Genomic DNA, 18,194 nt, shown 5'->3' with positions numbered 1-18,194 from the left:
CCTGCTCTTAAAAAGAGGACAGTCTTTAGAGTGAACATACTGTAGACTCACAGCAGTGTTAATTCAGAACAACACACACAATATGCTGGAGGAACTCAGCAGGCTAGGCAGCATCTAACGGCCTGCTAAGTTCCTCCAGCATGTTGTGTGTGTTGCTGGGATTTCCAGCATCTGCAGGTTTTCTCTTGCGTGTGTTAATTCAGAACTCCTGTTCATCTATTTTTATTCCAACTTCTTAAATCTTTCCTTGAAAATTATGCCTTATCTTCATCAGTATTTCGACTACCTTGAAAAATTGTCTCCATTGTTTCTCTGTGTCAAAATTTAGAAATTGGCTTGCACTTAGCATTTCTAAAGAGGCCACAACTTATCACTATTTATAGTCAATTTACAATGAACCATATAGAAATAACTGAAGTATACATGTGCAATTAAACAAAAAAATTCAAAACTTCTATTAGTAAATCACAAACACAAGAGATTCTGCAGATGCTGGAAAACTAGAGTAATACACACAAAATGTTGAAAACCTGTGCCCTATCTGCCAAAAACAGAACTTCCTGGTGGCCAGCCATTTTAATTGCTTTCCCCATTCACGTTCCAACATGTCAGTCCATAGCCTCCTCTTGTGCCATGATGAAACCACTCTCAGGGTGGAGGAGTAAGGCTTCCTATTTCATCCAGATAGCCTCCAACCCGATGGTATGAACATCAATTTCTCCTTCCAGTAAAAGCGTTTTCCCTCTTCTTCTATTCCCCACTCTGGCCTCTTACTCCTTCTCCTCACTTGCCTCTCACCTCCCCATGGTGCCCCTCCAACTTCCTTTTCTTCCATGGACCACTCTCCTCTCCTATTAGATTCCTTCTTCTCTAGTCCTTTAACCTTTCCCACGCACATGGCTTCACATTAGCCTGTCCTCCTTCCCCTCCCACCACGTTTTTACTCTGGTGTCTTCCCCCTTTCTTTCCAGTCCTGAATAAGGTTCTCAGCCTGAAACGTTAACTGTTTATTCATTACCACTGATACTGCCTGATGTGCTGAGTTCCTCCAGCACTTTGCGTGTGTCAATCAAGCTTCTAATAGTGGTTTGCTGCCTTTCAGTAGGTGTGTGCTGCTCTGGTATCTTCAGTATAATCTTTAGAAAAATGATTCGATGAGAACTTTGTACAATTATTCAGACTGTTAAACATGCAAGTCTTGCAATGCAGACTGCTGATTCTTCATTGGGGCTTTCTTTGAGGCAATTGAAAAAGTCTTGCCATGGTAATCAACATGTTGCTCGATGAGAATCATTTTAGCTTCTGAACTGTATTCAAATGTCTTGTAATTCAGAAAACAATTTTCCTAGTTAAACCATTCCAAATTAACCCAAAAGTACAAAAAAGAACAGCATTCTCAGATTTATTGCAACATTATTCATGGAACATGAGCATAAGAGACTGCAACTTTCACTTCCTCATTTAATGAAATGCAAACTTGTGAGTGCACAAAATCAAACCAACAATATTCTCTCTCTGCCAATATGCTGGAATTCATTCACATTACAGTGTTAACTTATGTATTTCCCAATATGAAGATTATAATTAAAAAGATCATCACACTCGTAACACACACTTATCATTAGATTCTAGTTCTTCCATTATAAAAAAGATTGATCAAGCTTTACAAAATCTTGGAACCGTTTGGAACCATGAACAGTTTTAGGCTGATATTGGCATGGAAGGCCGATTCACCAGATTGTTAATGGGCTCCAAATTAATTTTACATTTCATGGAATAGATACTTGATTGACATTTTTATCAATGAATCAAAATAACATTTTCTGTTGGTAAAAGAATGACGTTAAAATCAGCGACTGACCACGTAGAAGAGATGTTCTCACAAAAAGAAGCTCTTGATATTACTACTTTTAAATGTAAAATTGATAAATTTTGGTAAAAAAAGAACAGCGAATGATATGGGGCCCAGGTGGATAAGGTAGAGATCAGCTGTGATCTCACAGACTAACACAATAGAAGCAAGTGGACAATAAGTCTCCTTTTGTTCCTAAACCTCCCAGCCACGTAGTGCCTTAAGATAATTTTCTTAACAGCAACATTTTACTAAGTATAAAACATTTCAATTAAAACACATTAAACACTCTAGGTGGAACTTCAGTAAAATTGGGAAATCAGATTTTTAACTTCCTTCAAAGCTCCACAACATAGCATACATTAGCAAAGTTTTAATATCAAAATTTACTTACGGAACAGGTGAAGAAATAGTTTCTCTGAAGGCAACTTTAGGCTTTCCCATTACACATGGACAATTGTATTCTCTTTCTAATCTCTAATAGTGAGCAGAAGAAAATCAATTAAATACCATCTATGTTTATTTAAAGCATCACATTGAGCTTACCACAAGTACGGTTAAAGGTACTTTTACATTGCTTATTATAGTTCTGAATTAGGGAAACCAATGTTCTTAAATTGGTTTAAGAAAACTTAGATCATTTCAATCTGGAAATCATTTTTGGAAGGCTTGCCTGATGCAGCTGCTTTGGAATCAGAATAAAAATAGCAGCATAAATACATCGTATAAAGTCTTATACATGGAGAAACAAAACCAAAATATGTCATTGCATATATAAAAAAGTTAGTGATAAAAATTGTGTATCCTAAAATTTGTATATCCTATGTTGCATATAAGATGGCAATAAAGAAATTACACATGGACTAAGATTTCAAAATGCTCAAAACCTCAAAGAATTCAAACAACTGTTTTTCACTGAACTTATTTTTTTATTTTAACAATTAGTAAACTATAAAACAAAATACATTTTGAGCATCAGTTTTAAACAACTAAGTTTTTGGAAATGTGAGCTACCAACTTACATATTTGCTCTTTATTTTAGGATCCCAGGGATTGTCTGGTTGTTGCTTTCTATGCATTTCAAGAAAGCATCTTTCTTAGAAATTGATGCCTATTCAAAATACTTCACAAAATCAAGCAAAATCCCAATGTCATAGCCAGTTTCCTCTCAATTTCACTAAGAAGTGATTGTTATAATATTCTGGAGCAGCTAATCTTTTGGCAGGTTTCTGACAAAGAGCAGCCTGTGTGGATCATACCAGCTTTCCTCCATTGCAATCCATAAGCAATCAGGTTAATTACCGTAGATTCCGGACTACAGAGCGCACCTGATTAAAAGCCGCTGGCTCTAATTTTAGAAATAAAATCAATTTTTTAATTGTAAAGGCCGCACTGGATTTTAGGCCGCACCGGATTTTCGGCCGCAGGTGTCCCACGTTGTAATATGAGATATTTACACAGAAAGATATTACACGTGAGGATTTTTTTAACTTTTAATTAAATCCATATGGTAACAAAAACAAATACATATTGCAAATGCTTTTTTTCGAACCGTGCCCGTAACGCGGCTACTTTTAAATATACGTTGCGTATACTTCTTTACTGAACAACATTCCAATATCTCCTAACGACTGGTAAAAAATATATATACTACAGCCTACCAGGAAAAGTTATTGATCACCTTTAACTTAAAAGCAGCGTTCGCTCAGATCCAAAGCCGCTCGCGTAATGCGCTCCCTCCCTCCGTCCCGTTTCATCGCAAACCGGCATTTTCCCACAAGACACCGCGAAACCGGGTGTGACGTCATAGCATCCCGCGATGTAGTACAGAAAACAAATATAGTTAAAACTCTTCTAACTTTAACTAGAAAATGAATTACTAAGCGAAAATATTATAAACTAAGTAACTGCCATAAGGCAGCACAATGCTTCGAGTGTTTTCCATGTTGATGAGGGTGAGTACAAATGACTGATTTACAATAATTTAATTGTGAAAGTGCGCTTGATTTATCGTACAATTTCATTGGACCTCTGTGAACTACTCATCAATTTTATTGGTCTACTGTTATGAGGCAAAATGTTTACGAGGCGGCATGAAAAAAAAAACCATGCATTAGCCGCTCCGGATTAAAGGCCGCAAAGTTCAAAGCTGTTCAAAATGTGGGAAAAAAGTAGCGGCTTAAAATCCGGAATCTACGGTATGTCCAACTGTAATAGAAACATTTTAAAAACTGATGCTGTACTTGGGTCAGATTACCAATTACAACTTTATATTTTAACATTTCAATTTTTTTCCAGGTCTGGAAACTATCAAGGCTGGCAATGTTGGCAGTTATGTTGCTGCTCTAGTTACTCCTGAGATGTTGGACTTGAATGCTTGTGTCACTTTTCATAGTGCTTTAAGAAAGAGAATTCCGGGATTTACTTTCAACAACAAGGACATGGTGATATATTTCCAACTTGTGGTGGTGTGTGACTAGATGAGGAACTTTCTGATGGTGCTGTTCCTCTGGACCTATTGGCCATGCTCCCTTTGATGGTGGAGGTCATAGGTTTGACAGACAGCATTGGAGTATGTTCAGTTGACGTTACACACTTCAACCACTGTACATCAACAGTGGATGGAATAAATATTTGGAATAGTACATGGGGAACTAATCAAGTGGGTGGCTTTGTCATAGCTGAGTGGTATAATAACAACAACCTCTCACTCAATGTCAATAAGACCAAAGAACTAATTGTAACTTACCAAAGCACTAATTCAAGAAAGAGAAACAAGAGAGCCATGAGCCAGTAATCATTGGAGGATCAGAGGTGCAGATATCAGTAACTTTAAATTCCCAGGTGTCATTATCTCAGAGGAGCTGTCCTGGACCCATTATATACATATTATTGCAAAGTAAGCACAACAGTGCCTCTGCTTCTGCAGGAGTCTGCAGATGTTCAGCTCGTTATCGAAAACCATGGCAAACTTCAACAGATATGTGGTGGAAAGTGTGCTGAGTGGCTCCAGTACAGCCTAGTATGGGAATATCAATGCCTCTGAATGGAAAATCCCTCTATGGGAATACCAATGTCTCTGAATGGAAAATCCCTCTATGGGAATACCAATGTCTCTGAATGGAAAATCCCTCTAAGGGTAATGGATTCGGCCCGTACGTCACAAGAAAATCCTCCCAACCATCGAGCGCATCTACATGAAACGTTGCCATCATCAAGGTTCCTCACCACACAGGCCATACTCTTTACTTGCTGCTGCCATCAGGTAGAAGGCAAAGGTGCCTTAGATCTCGCACCACCAGGTTCAAGAACAGTTACTATTGTTCAACCATCAGGCTCTTGAACAAGATGGGATAGTTACACTCCTTTAAGGACTCTGTTATACTGTTATTTCATACTTGTTATTTATTTATATCTACATTTGCACAGTTGTTTACAGTTAACAATTCCTGATGTTTGCAGTTTAGTTACTGTTCTATAGATTTGCTAGGTATGCCTACAGAACAAGAATCTCAGGGTTGTATGTGGTGACATGTAGGTACCCTAATAATACATTTTACTTTGAAGTTTGAACTTAGAGCTAGGATGCACCTCGACAGGAAAGGCATTGGGCAGTGTGGGCTAATGCAGACAAAGGGGATCAGCATAGATGGATGATAAAGTTAGCATGAACAAAGAATTCTGAAGGGGCCCAATTTTATGCTGTATGATTCTATGATTTAAGTTCCAAGTTATGCACATTGCTGTTCATCCTCTACCAATGACCTGCCAGAAATGAAATCTTGGAAATATATTCCAGGCAGATGGGGCTTGTCAACCACGGTTGCAGCTTATACAGAAGAAGGAAAATTCTGATCTCAAACCTCTGCTACCTTGCAGCTATACCCAACCATAGGGAAAACTTCTGGAGCTTGAGACCCCAAGGCAGTGCTATGTTGAGTTCAACATTGACTGGCAACTCCTGAGCCAAACTGCACCAGTCTTTGCTGTTCCTTTGGACTCATCAGCTGCATGGAGAAGAGAATTCTGCTAAACGAGCAACAGCTTGCTCTCCATATGATAAAACCACAATTGGTCTCTTTTCCAAATACATATATTTATTATAGAAAGTGCAGGGAAGATTCATCAGACTAGTTCTTGTAATAACAGGTATAAAGGGGGTTTCTTCTTTTTCTTTGTTACTGTGTATGTAAACAAAATGGCTTCTTTGTTTTGTTAAAAGTAGGAATGCTTCTTTGTTATGATAAGTGCTGTAAGTTTGTTTGGGTTAAAATTACTGATATCGTGAATTGTATTTGTTTGTTAACCAATTGGGATTTATGTTGTTCTTTCTTCTGAGTCTGTAAACTATTGTTGGCGGGCTTTTGGGAGATCGGCACGAGGGGGTGAGAGAGAGAGGATGTGAGACTGTAAACTGGGCGAGGAACGGACCTCAAGGGGAGGGGTCCGAGGCCAGGAGGTACCCCGAGGAGAGGAGACAAAGATAGATGTGTTTGGTTGACCACTTCGGATGGTCCTGAGCTGCGAGTCGAGGAGTTTGGAGGGGGTCGAATGGTGGCCAGAATACTTCAATAATTGAGCTCCAATGGTTGTGCACGAAGTGGTTTGGACTTTGAAGTGGGTGAATTACCCGGGAAGCCCTTTCTAAAGTATGTGTCCGAAATGAAGATGGAGAGACTGGAGAAAGTTGATCTGGAAGAAGTCATGAGGAAGAAAAAGCTGGAGAGAAGTGCAGTGAATACTGAACAGGAGGCTGAAGAGACTGCAGGAGCAGTGCAGGCCATGTGTTTCCGTTTGGAAAAGATCAAACAGCAGCTACCGATCGCAGAAATGAGGAAGAATGCAGATTTGATGGATGATGTGCTGGATGTGTGGTATATGCTGCCTTTCCCTTGATTGAAAAAGAAACCTTTGGCCCTTCTCCCACTGAGTCAGGTGTAGTGGGGAGGGTTAGCTGTGTGCAGTGTGGGGCATGAGTGAGAGGTTGAGAGAGGAGTTGGTAGCGGGCCCGTGGTATCCCCAGTTGTGTCCGAGTCTGAATGGTTTAGGTGAGGAGGTACGGAGGTCTCAGAAGGGTTAGGGAACTCCCAGATAGTTGGCCTATGTAGCGCCTGAGGAACAGGGCGTGAGGTTTACTGTGTGGGGAGGAGATGTCACTGTTTGTGCTTGGGTTAGGGTGTATTGGCAGGAAAGGTGGCAAGTTATTTAATAGTCATGAGGACATGACTTTTATTTGGTGAGGAGAGAGTGTAAAGGGGGTTTCTTCTTTTTCTTTGCTACTGTGTATGTAAACAAAATGGCTCCCTTGTTTTGTTAAAAGTAGGAATGCTCCTTTGTTATGATAAGTGCTGGAAGTTTGTTTGAGTTAAAATTACTGATATCATGAATTGTATTTGTTTGTTAACCAATTGGGATTTATGTTGTTCTTTCTTCTGAGTCTGTAAACTATTGTTGGTGGCTTTTGGGAGATCAGCGCGAGGGGGTGAGAGAGAGAGGACGTGAGACTGTAAACTCACGGACCTCAAGGAGAGGGGTCCGAGGCCAGGAGGTACCCCGAGGAGAGGAGACGAAGATAGATGTGTTTGGTTGACCACTTCGGATGGTCCTGAGCTGCGAGTCGAGGAGTTCGGAGGGGGTCAAATGGTGGCCAGAAGACTTCAATAATTGAGCTCCAACGGTTGTGCACGAAGTGGTTTGGACTTTGATAAGTTTGGTGCCTTTTGCTTTTTCTTTTATATATATTGTATTGTCTAGTACTCTTTTAGCTTTAGTAAACTCTTTAAAGTGTATTCCGTAATGGTATCTGGTGTGAGTTTGATATTGTGTGTGTACGCGCGGCATAACCTTGATTCCCACAGCCCCTGCGTGTACGGGAGGTGGGGTTGGTGAGTGGCTGGATCTCCTTTTCCCCTAGACATATACCAGCCTGTTGGGTAAGTGTTACACAGGTCTGTTATATGAGGAGTGAAACAGCAGGCTAGGTCTTTCTCTAGAGTTTAGATCAACTCCATTTCTCACTCATTAAAGTGTCAAGGAAGACTGAAACATCAAGGCAAATGCGGTAGAGAGCAAGTGGTCGAGTGGTCACTCTCCTGATGCTGCCACAGGATGTTATCAAAATTCTGAGATTTATGAGTTGAACTGTGGACTGTAGTTCAAACTAAGTGTAGTTCATATTGGTCTCCTTCAGTTTTCTGTATTTGCGTCCATATTTTCTTGTTGCGAGTTGAGGTTGGGGGATTTGGGGTTTGATGTCGTTGTTGCTGTTTTTCCGTGTGGATCAATCTGTTTGTTTTTTTGTGTGAGGGAGGGGTTTAAAGGTTTGGGTTTAGCAAGTTTTTGTTTCTTTTTTGTGCGGGGTGGGTGGATTGATGTCTTCCTTTCAATGACTCCCACGGTTTACTTTGTTTTGTGGCTATCTGGAGAAGACTAATCTCACAGTTGTATACTGTATACATACTTTGATAATAAATGAACCTTTGAACCTTTATACACTCACGATTGGAATAATCAATCAGGACTAAATCAAAGAGAAATTTCTTTAGGAGGTGATGACTTTCGGAAGGGTAAGAAGAAGAAACACATACCAATCCTCATAGAGGAATCAGATGTGGAGAAAGTGAGACTTTCAAGTTCCTGGGTGTCAAGATCTCTGAGGATCTAACCTAGTCCCAACACATCGATGCAGTCATAAAGACAAGACACCAGCTATTCTTCATTAGGAGCATGAAGATATTTAGAATGTCAACAAATACGCTCAAAAACCTCTATAGATATATCGTGGAGAGCATAATGATAGGCTGCATCACTGTCTGGTATGGGGGGAGGGGGTTACTGCACTGGACCGAAAGAAGCTGCAGAGAGTTGTAAATTTAGTCAGCTCCATCTTGGGTACTAGCCTACAAAGTACCCAGAACATCTTCAAGGAGCGTTGTCTCAGGAAAGCAGCGTCCATTATTAAGGACCTACAGCACCCAGGGCATGCCCGTTTCTCACTGTTATCATCAGGTCGGAAATACAGAAGCCTGAAGGCACACACTCAGCGATTCAGGAACAGCTTCTTCCCTCTGCCATCCGATTCCTAAATGGACATTGAACCCTTGAACACTACCTCACTTTTTAAATGTTCATTATTTCTGTTATTTTGCAAGATTTTTAATCTATACATACACTGTATTTGATTTATTTATTTATTATTATTTTATTTTGGGGTTTTTCCTTCTATATTATATATTTCATTGAACTGCTGCTGCTAATTTAACATATTTCAGGTCACATGCTAGTGATAATAAACCTGATTCTGATTCTCTTTGGAAGATCCTACTTTGCAGAGGACATATCCTTAACAGCATTCAAAAATCAAACAAAATGGCGTAACAGGGGCCAGGTGTGCAGGGCTGGATGGCCAACTTCTGCTCATATATTTCATGCCAATCTCAATGAAACAATTCAGCTCATGGGTTGGATCACCTGCTTTACTGTCTCCCCTTGAGGTTCAGTGAGATCAAACATGCAATATATAAGATCAAACACAAGATTATATCAGTGAACCTCAGTGCCTCCACTGCTGAAATCTTTATGCATTATTTTGTAAGCTCATGACAAGCCATCCGCTGATGCTTTCCCTGTCCATAACTGCATCATCTTCTCATGGAGTTTGGTCATTTACGACTACTGACATCTACTGCTTCCCTGACCCCCAATACACAAAATGAAACTGGTAAACACAAGAAAGTCTACAGATGCTGGAACTCCAAAGTAACACACACAAAATGCTGGAGGAACTAAGCAAGTCAGGCAGCATCTATGAAAAAGAGTAAACAGTCAACATTTTGGGCCAAGACCCGAAAGATTGAGAGTTTACTCTTTTCCAAAGATGCTGCCTGACCCGCTGTTCCTCCAGGTTTTTGTGTGTGTTAAATTGAAACTGGTCATTGTTGGCATATCCCTTAACATCATGCACCTTATCTCTCCAACCTGCAGCCCTACATCTTAATGCGCGTTGTACAATTCAACGATCCTCCTTCCGTGTTCCACTTTACTTGCTGGTAAAGCTTTTAACCACTTTCATCTGCCCAAAATCATTTCTCTCACTCTTTTGTGAAACATGTTAGAGAACTGTTAAAGACAGTACACAAAATGTAATTGTTGCTGTAACTGCTAAAACACACACTCTCTCAGGTTTTTCCATGTTCAAAACTGCCAGATTCAATAAATGAATCCAAAAGAAACTAATGTAACAGAAAGATAAACTTCAAACATGTTTGTGTATCAGTATAAAAATGGTCGTTTTTTTGAGAAGATTCGATACCCTGAAAACCGCAAGGTTTTGCATGGGTTCTAAACTTATTATCACTAAAGTGAAAGGTAATTATACTTCACCAATTACCTTTATAACTGTCAAATCAAATGTAATTTGTCCAAGTTAAATGAGGCATACTTTACTTAATGTAAATGAAGTCATTTCCCAGTCCATAAAATTAGCAACAGTAAAGCTACCATAAATTCCAGTATAATGGTTTCGTAAGTATGAAGGTCACAGTGGCTTGCTTAATACTGGGCAGGATAATGAGAAGATAAATTATATCAGTATGTAAATTCCAACAAACTAGACCATAAAACCTAAAAGGCAATGCAAATCACACTGCCATCATTAAAACTATATGGAAATTAATATTAGGAAGGGAGTATCTTTGTCAATAACATAAGCAACGGTTACTCAGCTGTTTCCATATTTGGACAATGGGCGAGAGAGAAAGGGAAGCCCAAAAGTTGACTATAATAAGCTTCAGCAAAATCCATTTCAGAGATTAAAGGACTTACCTAAGTTATGCATATCATTAGAATTTTAAATGAATTACAGAGAAAAAAAATTCTTCACACAGGTCAGCTGAAATTATTGGACATTGTCCTCTTTTTACATGGGTGTAAATAGGTATTTTTCATGAACCCACATCTTTAGTGTAACTATAGACATCTCAGTTCAAGTAACAGTATAGACATACAATTTTAAAGTTCTGTGAAATACATTGATTTTGAAATATAAACTTCAAAATGTGATAAACTAAACCAAAAATTTAAACTATTAGATAAAATGTAATAACAATCAGTTAAATACCTGTGCATAAATTTCCAAATGCAATTCACCCATTCCTGATACAATGGTCTCTCTGCTCTCTGCGTCATAAGTAATTCTGAAAGTAGGATCCTCTCGGGTAAATCTTCCAATGCCTTTGGAAAATTTATCCAAATCATTCTGAAACAAAATGCAGGAAATTATGAAGTGTTTTCTATAATATTAGAGCAGAGAAGTACTTTCATTCTCTCAAAACAGTATATTTAAATTTTTAATATACGAACAAAGGAAACTTGTATCTTCGTATTTGCAAATCAATACAGATTGTGGTGGGTTACAATGAAATACAGTCAGCCCTCCTTATTCGCGGATTCCACATGCGTGGATTCAACCAACCGCAGATCGGGAAAACCTGGAAATTCTCTCTCCAGAACTCGTTGTTCGAGCATGAACAGACTATTTCTTCTTGTCATTATTCCCTAAACAATACAGTATACCAACTACTTACATAGCATTTACATTATATTAGGTATTATAAGTAATCTAGAAATGATTTAAAAGTACAGGCAGTCTCCAGGTTATGAAGGAGTTCCGTTCCTGAGTCCGTCTTTAAGTCGGATTTGAAGTCGGAACAGGTACGGCCGGTATTATTTAGCGTCAGTTAATCAAACGTTTTTCTTAGTATATAGTATATATTTTATGTTTCTATGCATATAAAACACTTAAGAAATGTATGTATTTCAATAATCAAACCACTGCATTGCTTATTAATAATTGTAGCTTTCATCGAGGCAGGGCCTTTCACATTATCCATTAAAATTGTTCCAATCGTTTACCAACTGTAGCCTAACACTTTTCCAATCATCGATGGCGTTTCACCTCTTTCCGATCGCTTTATTACTTCCACTTTATTTTCAATCGTGATCATTATTATTTTCATGAACAGAAACACTGCGGATTCACAGCTGCGCTGGGTCCTAAAGACCATCACACTGAGACAGGTTAAATAAGGGATTTGAGCATCCTCGTTTTTTGGTATTCGCGGGGAGTCCCAGAACCAAACCCCCGGGGATAAGGAGGGCCGACTGTAACTTGTGATTTTAATTGGAGAACTTAGGGAACCAAGAATACTAAATGATTTAAAAGAAACATTTTCTATCTAATGTCCTCTGCCGTTATTCAATTGTTATGCACAGAAGCATAGGTTATCTTAAATATTCTTATTTTAAACATAAATATTTAAGAAAACCTATTTGTCCTTAAATCTAACCAGTGTAATGTATTTACTTAGAATATTACTTTTTAGAAACATTGAAAACCTACAGCACAATACAGACCCTTCGGCCCACAATGCTGTGCCAAACATGTACTTACTTTAGAAATTGCCTAGGGTTGCCCGTAGCCCGCCATTTTTCTAAGCTCCATGTACCTATCCAGGAGTCCCTTAAAAGATCCTATCGTATCCGCCTCCACCACCATTACTGGCAGCCCATTCCACGCACTCACCATTCTGCATAAAAAACATACCCCTGACATCTCCTCTGCACCTACTTCCAAACACCTTAAAACTGTGCCCTCTCGTGTTAGCCATTTTATCCCTGGGAAGAAGCCTCTGACTAGCCACACTATCAATGCCTCTCATCATCTTATGTTTCTAAACACAAAAGGTAAAACATTAAGTAAATACATTGCACAGTAAAGCATTAAATTAACCTGGATAAAAAGATCAATTTAGGGGTGAAAATTATAAAATGTAATTTTGCTATAATAAATTACTTCACAACCTATTTATTTATTTAGAGATTCAGCATGGTACAGGATTATTCATCCAATCTATTTTTACATTATTGTTCCCGCTTCAAATTATGATGGAAACTTTGTCATTCTTTGCGATTTTTAGAAGGCCAACAAAGTACTTGAGTAATATTTATACAATATTTATTTCTAGCCAATCCTCTTCAAGATGATCTGAGACTGGTTGAGAACGAGTAACACAAATTCACAAGCTATTTTGCGATATTTGCCTTTATTAGTACACTTAGGAGGACTTTATACTCCAGCGTTTTGAATTATGGAGAAAAGATCTAGAAACTTCGAGCTTACTGTTCAAAATAAATGTATGGAATGGAATTCAACACATAGAAAATACAGTTCAGAAGTATGGATCTAGAAATGCATACCTTATTAACAGGCTTTATTGCAACTGATATCACAGGTTCAGGAACATGAATAGACTCCTGTAAAAAAAAATTAGTATCACATTTGTAATATCACAGATTGCATTAACAGATTATTTTTTCATTAAGTTCCAGTGAATTTCTAAATTATTTTGTTGGTGCATCTTCAACAGCAAACATTTTAAAATGTTGTGATTTAAGGAACTTGAAAATAAAACAAAATAAATTTATTTCATGTTAGTTACCAGATTTTAATGAAATAAATTTATAATCTGGTTATTTTGAGGCAAAAATGGAAGAAAGCCAATTGAACCATTCAGTTCACATGCTTACAACTATTTTCTGCATCAGAATATCTTTACAATTTTACCAAATGAAACTTATAAATAAAACAACTGGTTAGCTGCAGTTCACTAAATCAACGCAACAACTGGGGAGAACTTGAATATATGAGAACAAGTGCAGAACAACAGTGAATACAAAGTTTAAACAGCTGAGCTCCAGTGGGTAATAAATTACTTGTCACAGAAATTCATAATATGAACTGCTTCAAATGATTACAAGACTTGTAGACTGACAGAGTCACATATTTTCCCTTGTTGCCCGATCTTAATTGAATTTCAAAAGACAAGATGGATTTTCTGGAGGAGTGTGTATCTTACTATCATAGTTGGAGAAACTAAAAATATTTGCAAGATTTTGCTGATAGTTCCTTCCTTACCATTGAAAGATTGCTGTTTGTTTTCGAGGTAAACGTATCACCACTTGCACAATCAATGCCAAATAAAGCACAAATGTCACCAGCAAAAACTTCCTCCATATCCTAGCAAAGAAAAGTGGAAAATTATTTTTCATGGGTAAATTGAAACAATTAGCCATTAATGTTTACATTATTTTTATTCCCATCAAATAAAACCAAATGAAGTGTCTTACTAATTAACTTGATCATAATGTTCAAACATTCAGTTTTGGCAGACTATAGCTTGTACCACTTCCACCAATGAACTGAAAGTTTTGTAGTCAAATCTAATCAAGAAAGCAATCATTTAATTTCAACAAATACTTAACAACTGCACAGAAGAATTTTGCATTGTTGAACAAATTGCGTGAGACAAAACTGAAACAATTAAAAATTTTGGCAGGTTTCTTCCAACTTATTAAATCACTGTAAAGAGATTAATGTAAATTAATGTGGAGTCTGATGCATGACAGAATGATATCCAACTTACTTTAATGAGTATAAGGCAATTCCTGTATTTGCCTTCGTATAATGGATAGCCTTCAAGTAGGACAGATAAAGGGAATGCAGTGGATGTTGCATATTTGGACTTTCAGAAGGCCTTTGACAAGGCGCGACACATAGGGTTGCTGACCAAGTTAAGAGCCCATTGTACTACAGGAAAGGTACTGGCATGGTTATGGCATCGGCTAATTGGTAGGAAGCAGCGAGTGGGAATAAAAGGGTTCTTTTCTGGTTGGCTGCTAGTGACTAGTGGTGTTCTGCAGGGGTTGGTGTTGGGACTGTTTCTTTTTATGCTGTATATCAATGATTTAGAAGGTGGAACAGATGGCTTTGTTGCCAAGTTTGCCCGGATACAAAGATTGGTGGAGGGGCAGGCAATGTTGAGGAAACAGGTTGGCTGAAGAAGGAATTAGATTAGGAGAATGGGCAAGAAAATGACAAATGAAATACAATGTTGGAAGATGCACAGTCATGCACTTTGGGAGAAGGAATAAATGTGCAGACTATTTTCTAAATAGGAAGAAAATTCAAAAATCTAAGGTGCAAAGAGACTCAGGAGCCCTGGTGCAGAACACCCTAAAGATTAGCTTGTAGGCAGAGTCAGCAATGAGGAAGGCAAATGCAATGCTAGCATTCATTTCAAGAGGTCCAGAATACAAGAGCAGGAATGTGATGCTGAGAAGGCACTAGTGAGGCCTCACCTTGAGTATTGTGAACAGCTTTGGGCTCCTCATCTAAGAGAAGATGTGCTAGCATTGGACAGGGTTCAGAGCAGGCTCACAAAGATGATTCCGGGAATGAAAGGGTTATCATATGTGATGGCTCTGGGTCTGTACTTGCTGGAACTTAAAAGGATGAGGAGAGATCTCATTGAATCCTTGCAAATACTGAAAGGCCTAGACGGAGTAGATGTGGAAAGAATGGTTCCCATGGTAGGGGAGTCTAGGACAAGAGGGCACAGCCTCAGGATAGAGGGGCGTCCATTTAAAACAGAGATGCAGAGAAATTTCTTTAGCCAGAGTGGTGAATTTGTGGTACTTATTACAACAGGCAGTTGTGGAGGCCAGGTTGTCCGGTGTATTTAAGGCAGAGCTTGATAGGTTCTTGATTGGACAACATGTCAAAGGTTATGGGGAGAAGGCTATGGAGTGGGGCCAAGGAGGAGGGGAGAAAGGATCAGTATGATGAATGGTGGATCAGACTCGATGGGCCAAATTGCCTAATTCTGCTCCTATGTCTTAAGGACATAATCACATGACAATACTGCCTGTCCTATACTGATGGTTAAAATCAACTGCCTTCACTTTAGTTTTTTTATTTTTGTTTGGATTTATGATACATATGGTTATCACGTGAGCAGCAAGCATTAGAATCATAAAAATTCTTTAAAAAAATTTGACATACAAAATGCTAACTTCACAAGGTAAACTTCAAGATCAAAAGAAAAACTAAGACTTTTAGACATCGTTCTGAATAAAAATTGCAGTTTTCTAATCTGAGTACATGGGTTATATCACAAAATAACATATAGGTTGGATGGGCAGAGAATGGATACAGAATTATGTGCATTAAAAGTAAACTGGAGAATGTACAGGTCAAGGAAAGATATTTCATAGATTAAATAGAAGTCATACCTCCATTTGATCTGCATGCATTCGAACTAAGCGCTGCACTCGAATCTTTTTGCCAGTTCGTGTGTTGTATATGTTTTCACTTTTTTTCAGCATGCCTTGGTAAACTCGAATATATGTTAACTGTCCAAATTTGCCTGCCTGATAAAACAAAAGGAAAACTATACTTATGCAAGTAAAGCTTTTCTCAGTATAATTCATATTCATATGTAGTAGTGGAATTCTTATTCATTAAAAAAATTGTATTATTGCAACTGAAGAAAACAAGTCCAACTGTGCTTTTCAGTTACATTAAACTTAGTTAAATACTACATGTAAATATTAAGGTTACAATTTTTAAAGGTTGAAATTATTTTGCAGATTACAGAAAATTAATGTAATCAACCTTTCCTGATAGCAAATGAAAATATCAGTAGTTAGGTCTATGATACAAATTTGCTTCAACTAAATTTGAAAGTCAATGAAGAACAGCTTTTTAAAATAAAGTTCCAGGTTTATCACCAATGCAATTTGTTTATTTGGCTACTGAGCTTTTTTAGGCAATCAATCATTAGATTTAAAAGTAATCTAACAATTGGAAAATTGCACATGGAAGTATTCAAAGGAGATTCAACAATTATAAGTCACTCTGAAACAATTAACTGTTTAATTAATCCTATATTGTCAAGTCCTATATTTAATGAACTTACAGCCACAATATCACATACTTATTTCATTTGTTTTTATCACTGGCAAGCAACTGTAATCAAAACAAGACTACAAACAAGAAAAACATGAGATTCCAGATTAATCTTCAATCATGTGGCATTTCGGTTGATTTATTTTTTCTTTGTTTCTTATCTGCAGTTGGTTTCATAAACCTTTTAAATGATGATAATTTCCATCAAAACTACTTGCAAATGTCATGTTTTGTTGCATGAGGGAAATGAGCTTTTTGCTTCTCTGGCACGAAATATACTAACTTTGAGTGATAGATTATGTAAAATTTCATTCAATGTTAATAAAAACTACCGAACCCTATTTTAAGGAGCAACTTAAAAGTTTGCCAGAACAGTCATCTTTTACCTAGCTATGGAATTAAATGCATAAGCAAAAGAATGTAATCATCATCAAATTACCTCAAGTTTGAAGGCTAAACCTACGAATGGGTAAGATGCATCTCTTTTAGGATCCATACAAACTTTCACATAATCTTCTGAATTCCTGAAGAAAATAATGTTTTTTAAATGTATTTTTCACTCAGATTTTACAGTTAACTTGTGAAAATATCAATGCAATCAAATCTGCTACTTTCATTCCATCCTACATTAGCCCTGTTTAGTATTCACCCCACTTCTCATGAACGTTAATTTTTTAATGTGCAAAATAACCTGTTTAAATTCCTGCCAAAACTTGGCCCTCCCTATCCCAGGAGCCGATCCAACAACAAAAGCCTCCATTTTCTATTTCACAAATTCTGACCAACTCTGCATTCTCCATTTGCTTTGGTACAGCATGCCACAACTTCAGCAGCCTAGTCATGACATTCTGGATTTTCCACTCTTCACCTCCACTTCTCCAGCCTGCCATTCTCTTTCAAAATAAAACCCTCCATTTATTAAGCTCTTAGGGTACAAATCCCTTCAGATTGTTTCTTCTTTTTTCCTTTTTAAAAACATCCATTTTTTAAAGATCTGCTGGCTACAATGTGCCATGGCATATACTGCTATATACATAGTACTGACATAGAAAAATAATCACAGGCCTGTCGATATATTACCAATGAATCTAAACAAATTGAACAGATAAACAGCTTAAAGAATCTGAACTCCACAAGTATGATCTGAGCTTGAAGGTTAGATTGCCTATCCTTTTTATCATGTTTTTCTGGCTGAGTAAGTTCTTGTTGTGAGAACAGATTTGTCTCCCTTAGAGTTAAAGCTTCAAATTCTAATAGCAGTTAAACTCGACCCTTATCACAGGACAAAAACAATAACGATCAGTATAACCATTAGTTGAATAATTTTCATGATCATGCTAATGATTGAAGTTTTTAAAATCAGTAACAAAAAAAAACTTACTCCTGGTTAGCAATGGCAAAATTTTGGACTTCACTTGGATCTGGTAGATAGTCTAGAACAGCATCCAACAGTGGCTGCACACCTTTATTTTTCAAAGCACTTCCCACTAACACAGGAGAGAATAACCTGCTTATAGTTACTCTCCTTATAGCAGC

General features: G+C 37.7%; 1 protein-coding gene across 1 annotated transcript in view; it reads right to left on the bottom strand.

Annotated features, from left to right (window-relative positions):
* The window catches only part of gfm1 (G elongation factor, mitochondrial 1), a 63,077-nt gene that overhangs the window by 25,193 nt on the left and 19,690 nt on the right, over window positions 1–18,194 (bottom strand). The window contains exons 7-13 of the mRNA XM_073040977.1: window positions 18,040–18,194; window positions 17,098–17,182; window positions 15,983–16,120; window positions 13,827–13,928; window positions 13,109–13,165; window positions 10,971–11,108; window positions 2,247–2,329 (exon numbers count right to left, since the gene is read on the bottom strand). Coding sequence (XP_072897078.1) covers window positions 2,247–2,329; window positions 10,971–11,108; window positions 13,109–13,165; window positions 13,827–13,928; window positions 15,983–16,120; window positions 17,098–17,182; window positions 18,040–18,194 — 758 coding nt within the window. The remainder of the gene's footprint in view (window positions 1–2,246; window positions 2,330–10,970; window positions 11,109–13,108; window positions 13,166–13,826; window positions 13,929–15,982; window positions 16,121–17,097; window positions 17,183–18,039) is intronic.

This window comes from Hemitrygon akajei, chromosome 3 (assembly GCF_048418815.1).
Source record: "Hemitrygon akajei chromosome 3, sHemAka1.3, whole genome shotgun sequence".
Classification (NCBI taxonomy): Eukaryota; Metazoa; Chordata; class Chondrichthyes; order Myliobatiformes; family Dasyatidae; genus Hemitrygon; species Hemitrygon akajei.
Note: the sequence above shows the minus strand (reverse complement) of the source record. Positions and strands in the feature narration are given on the sequence as shown.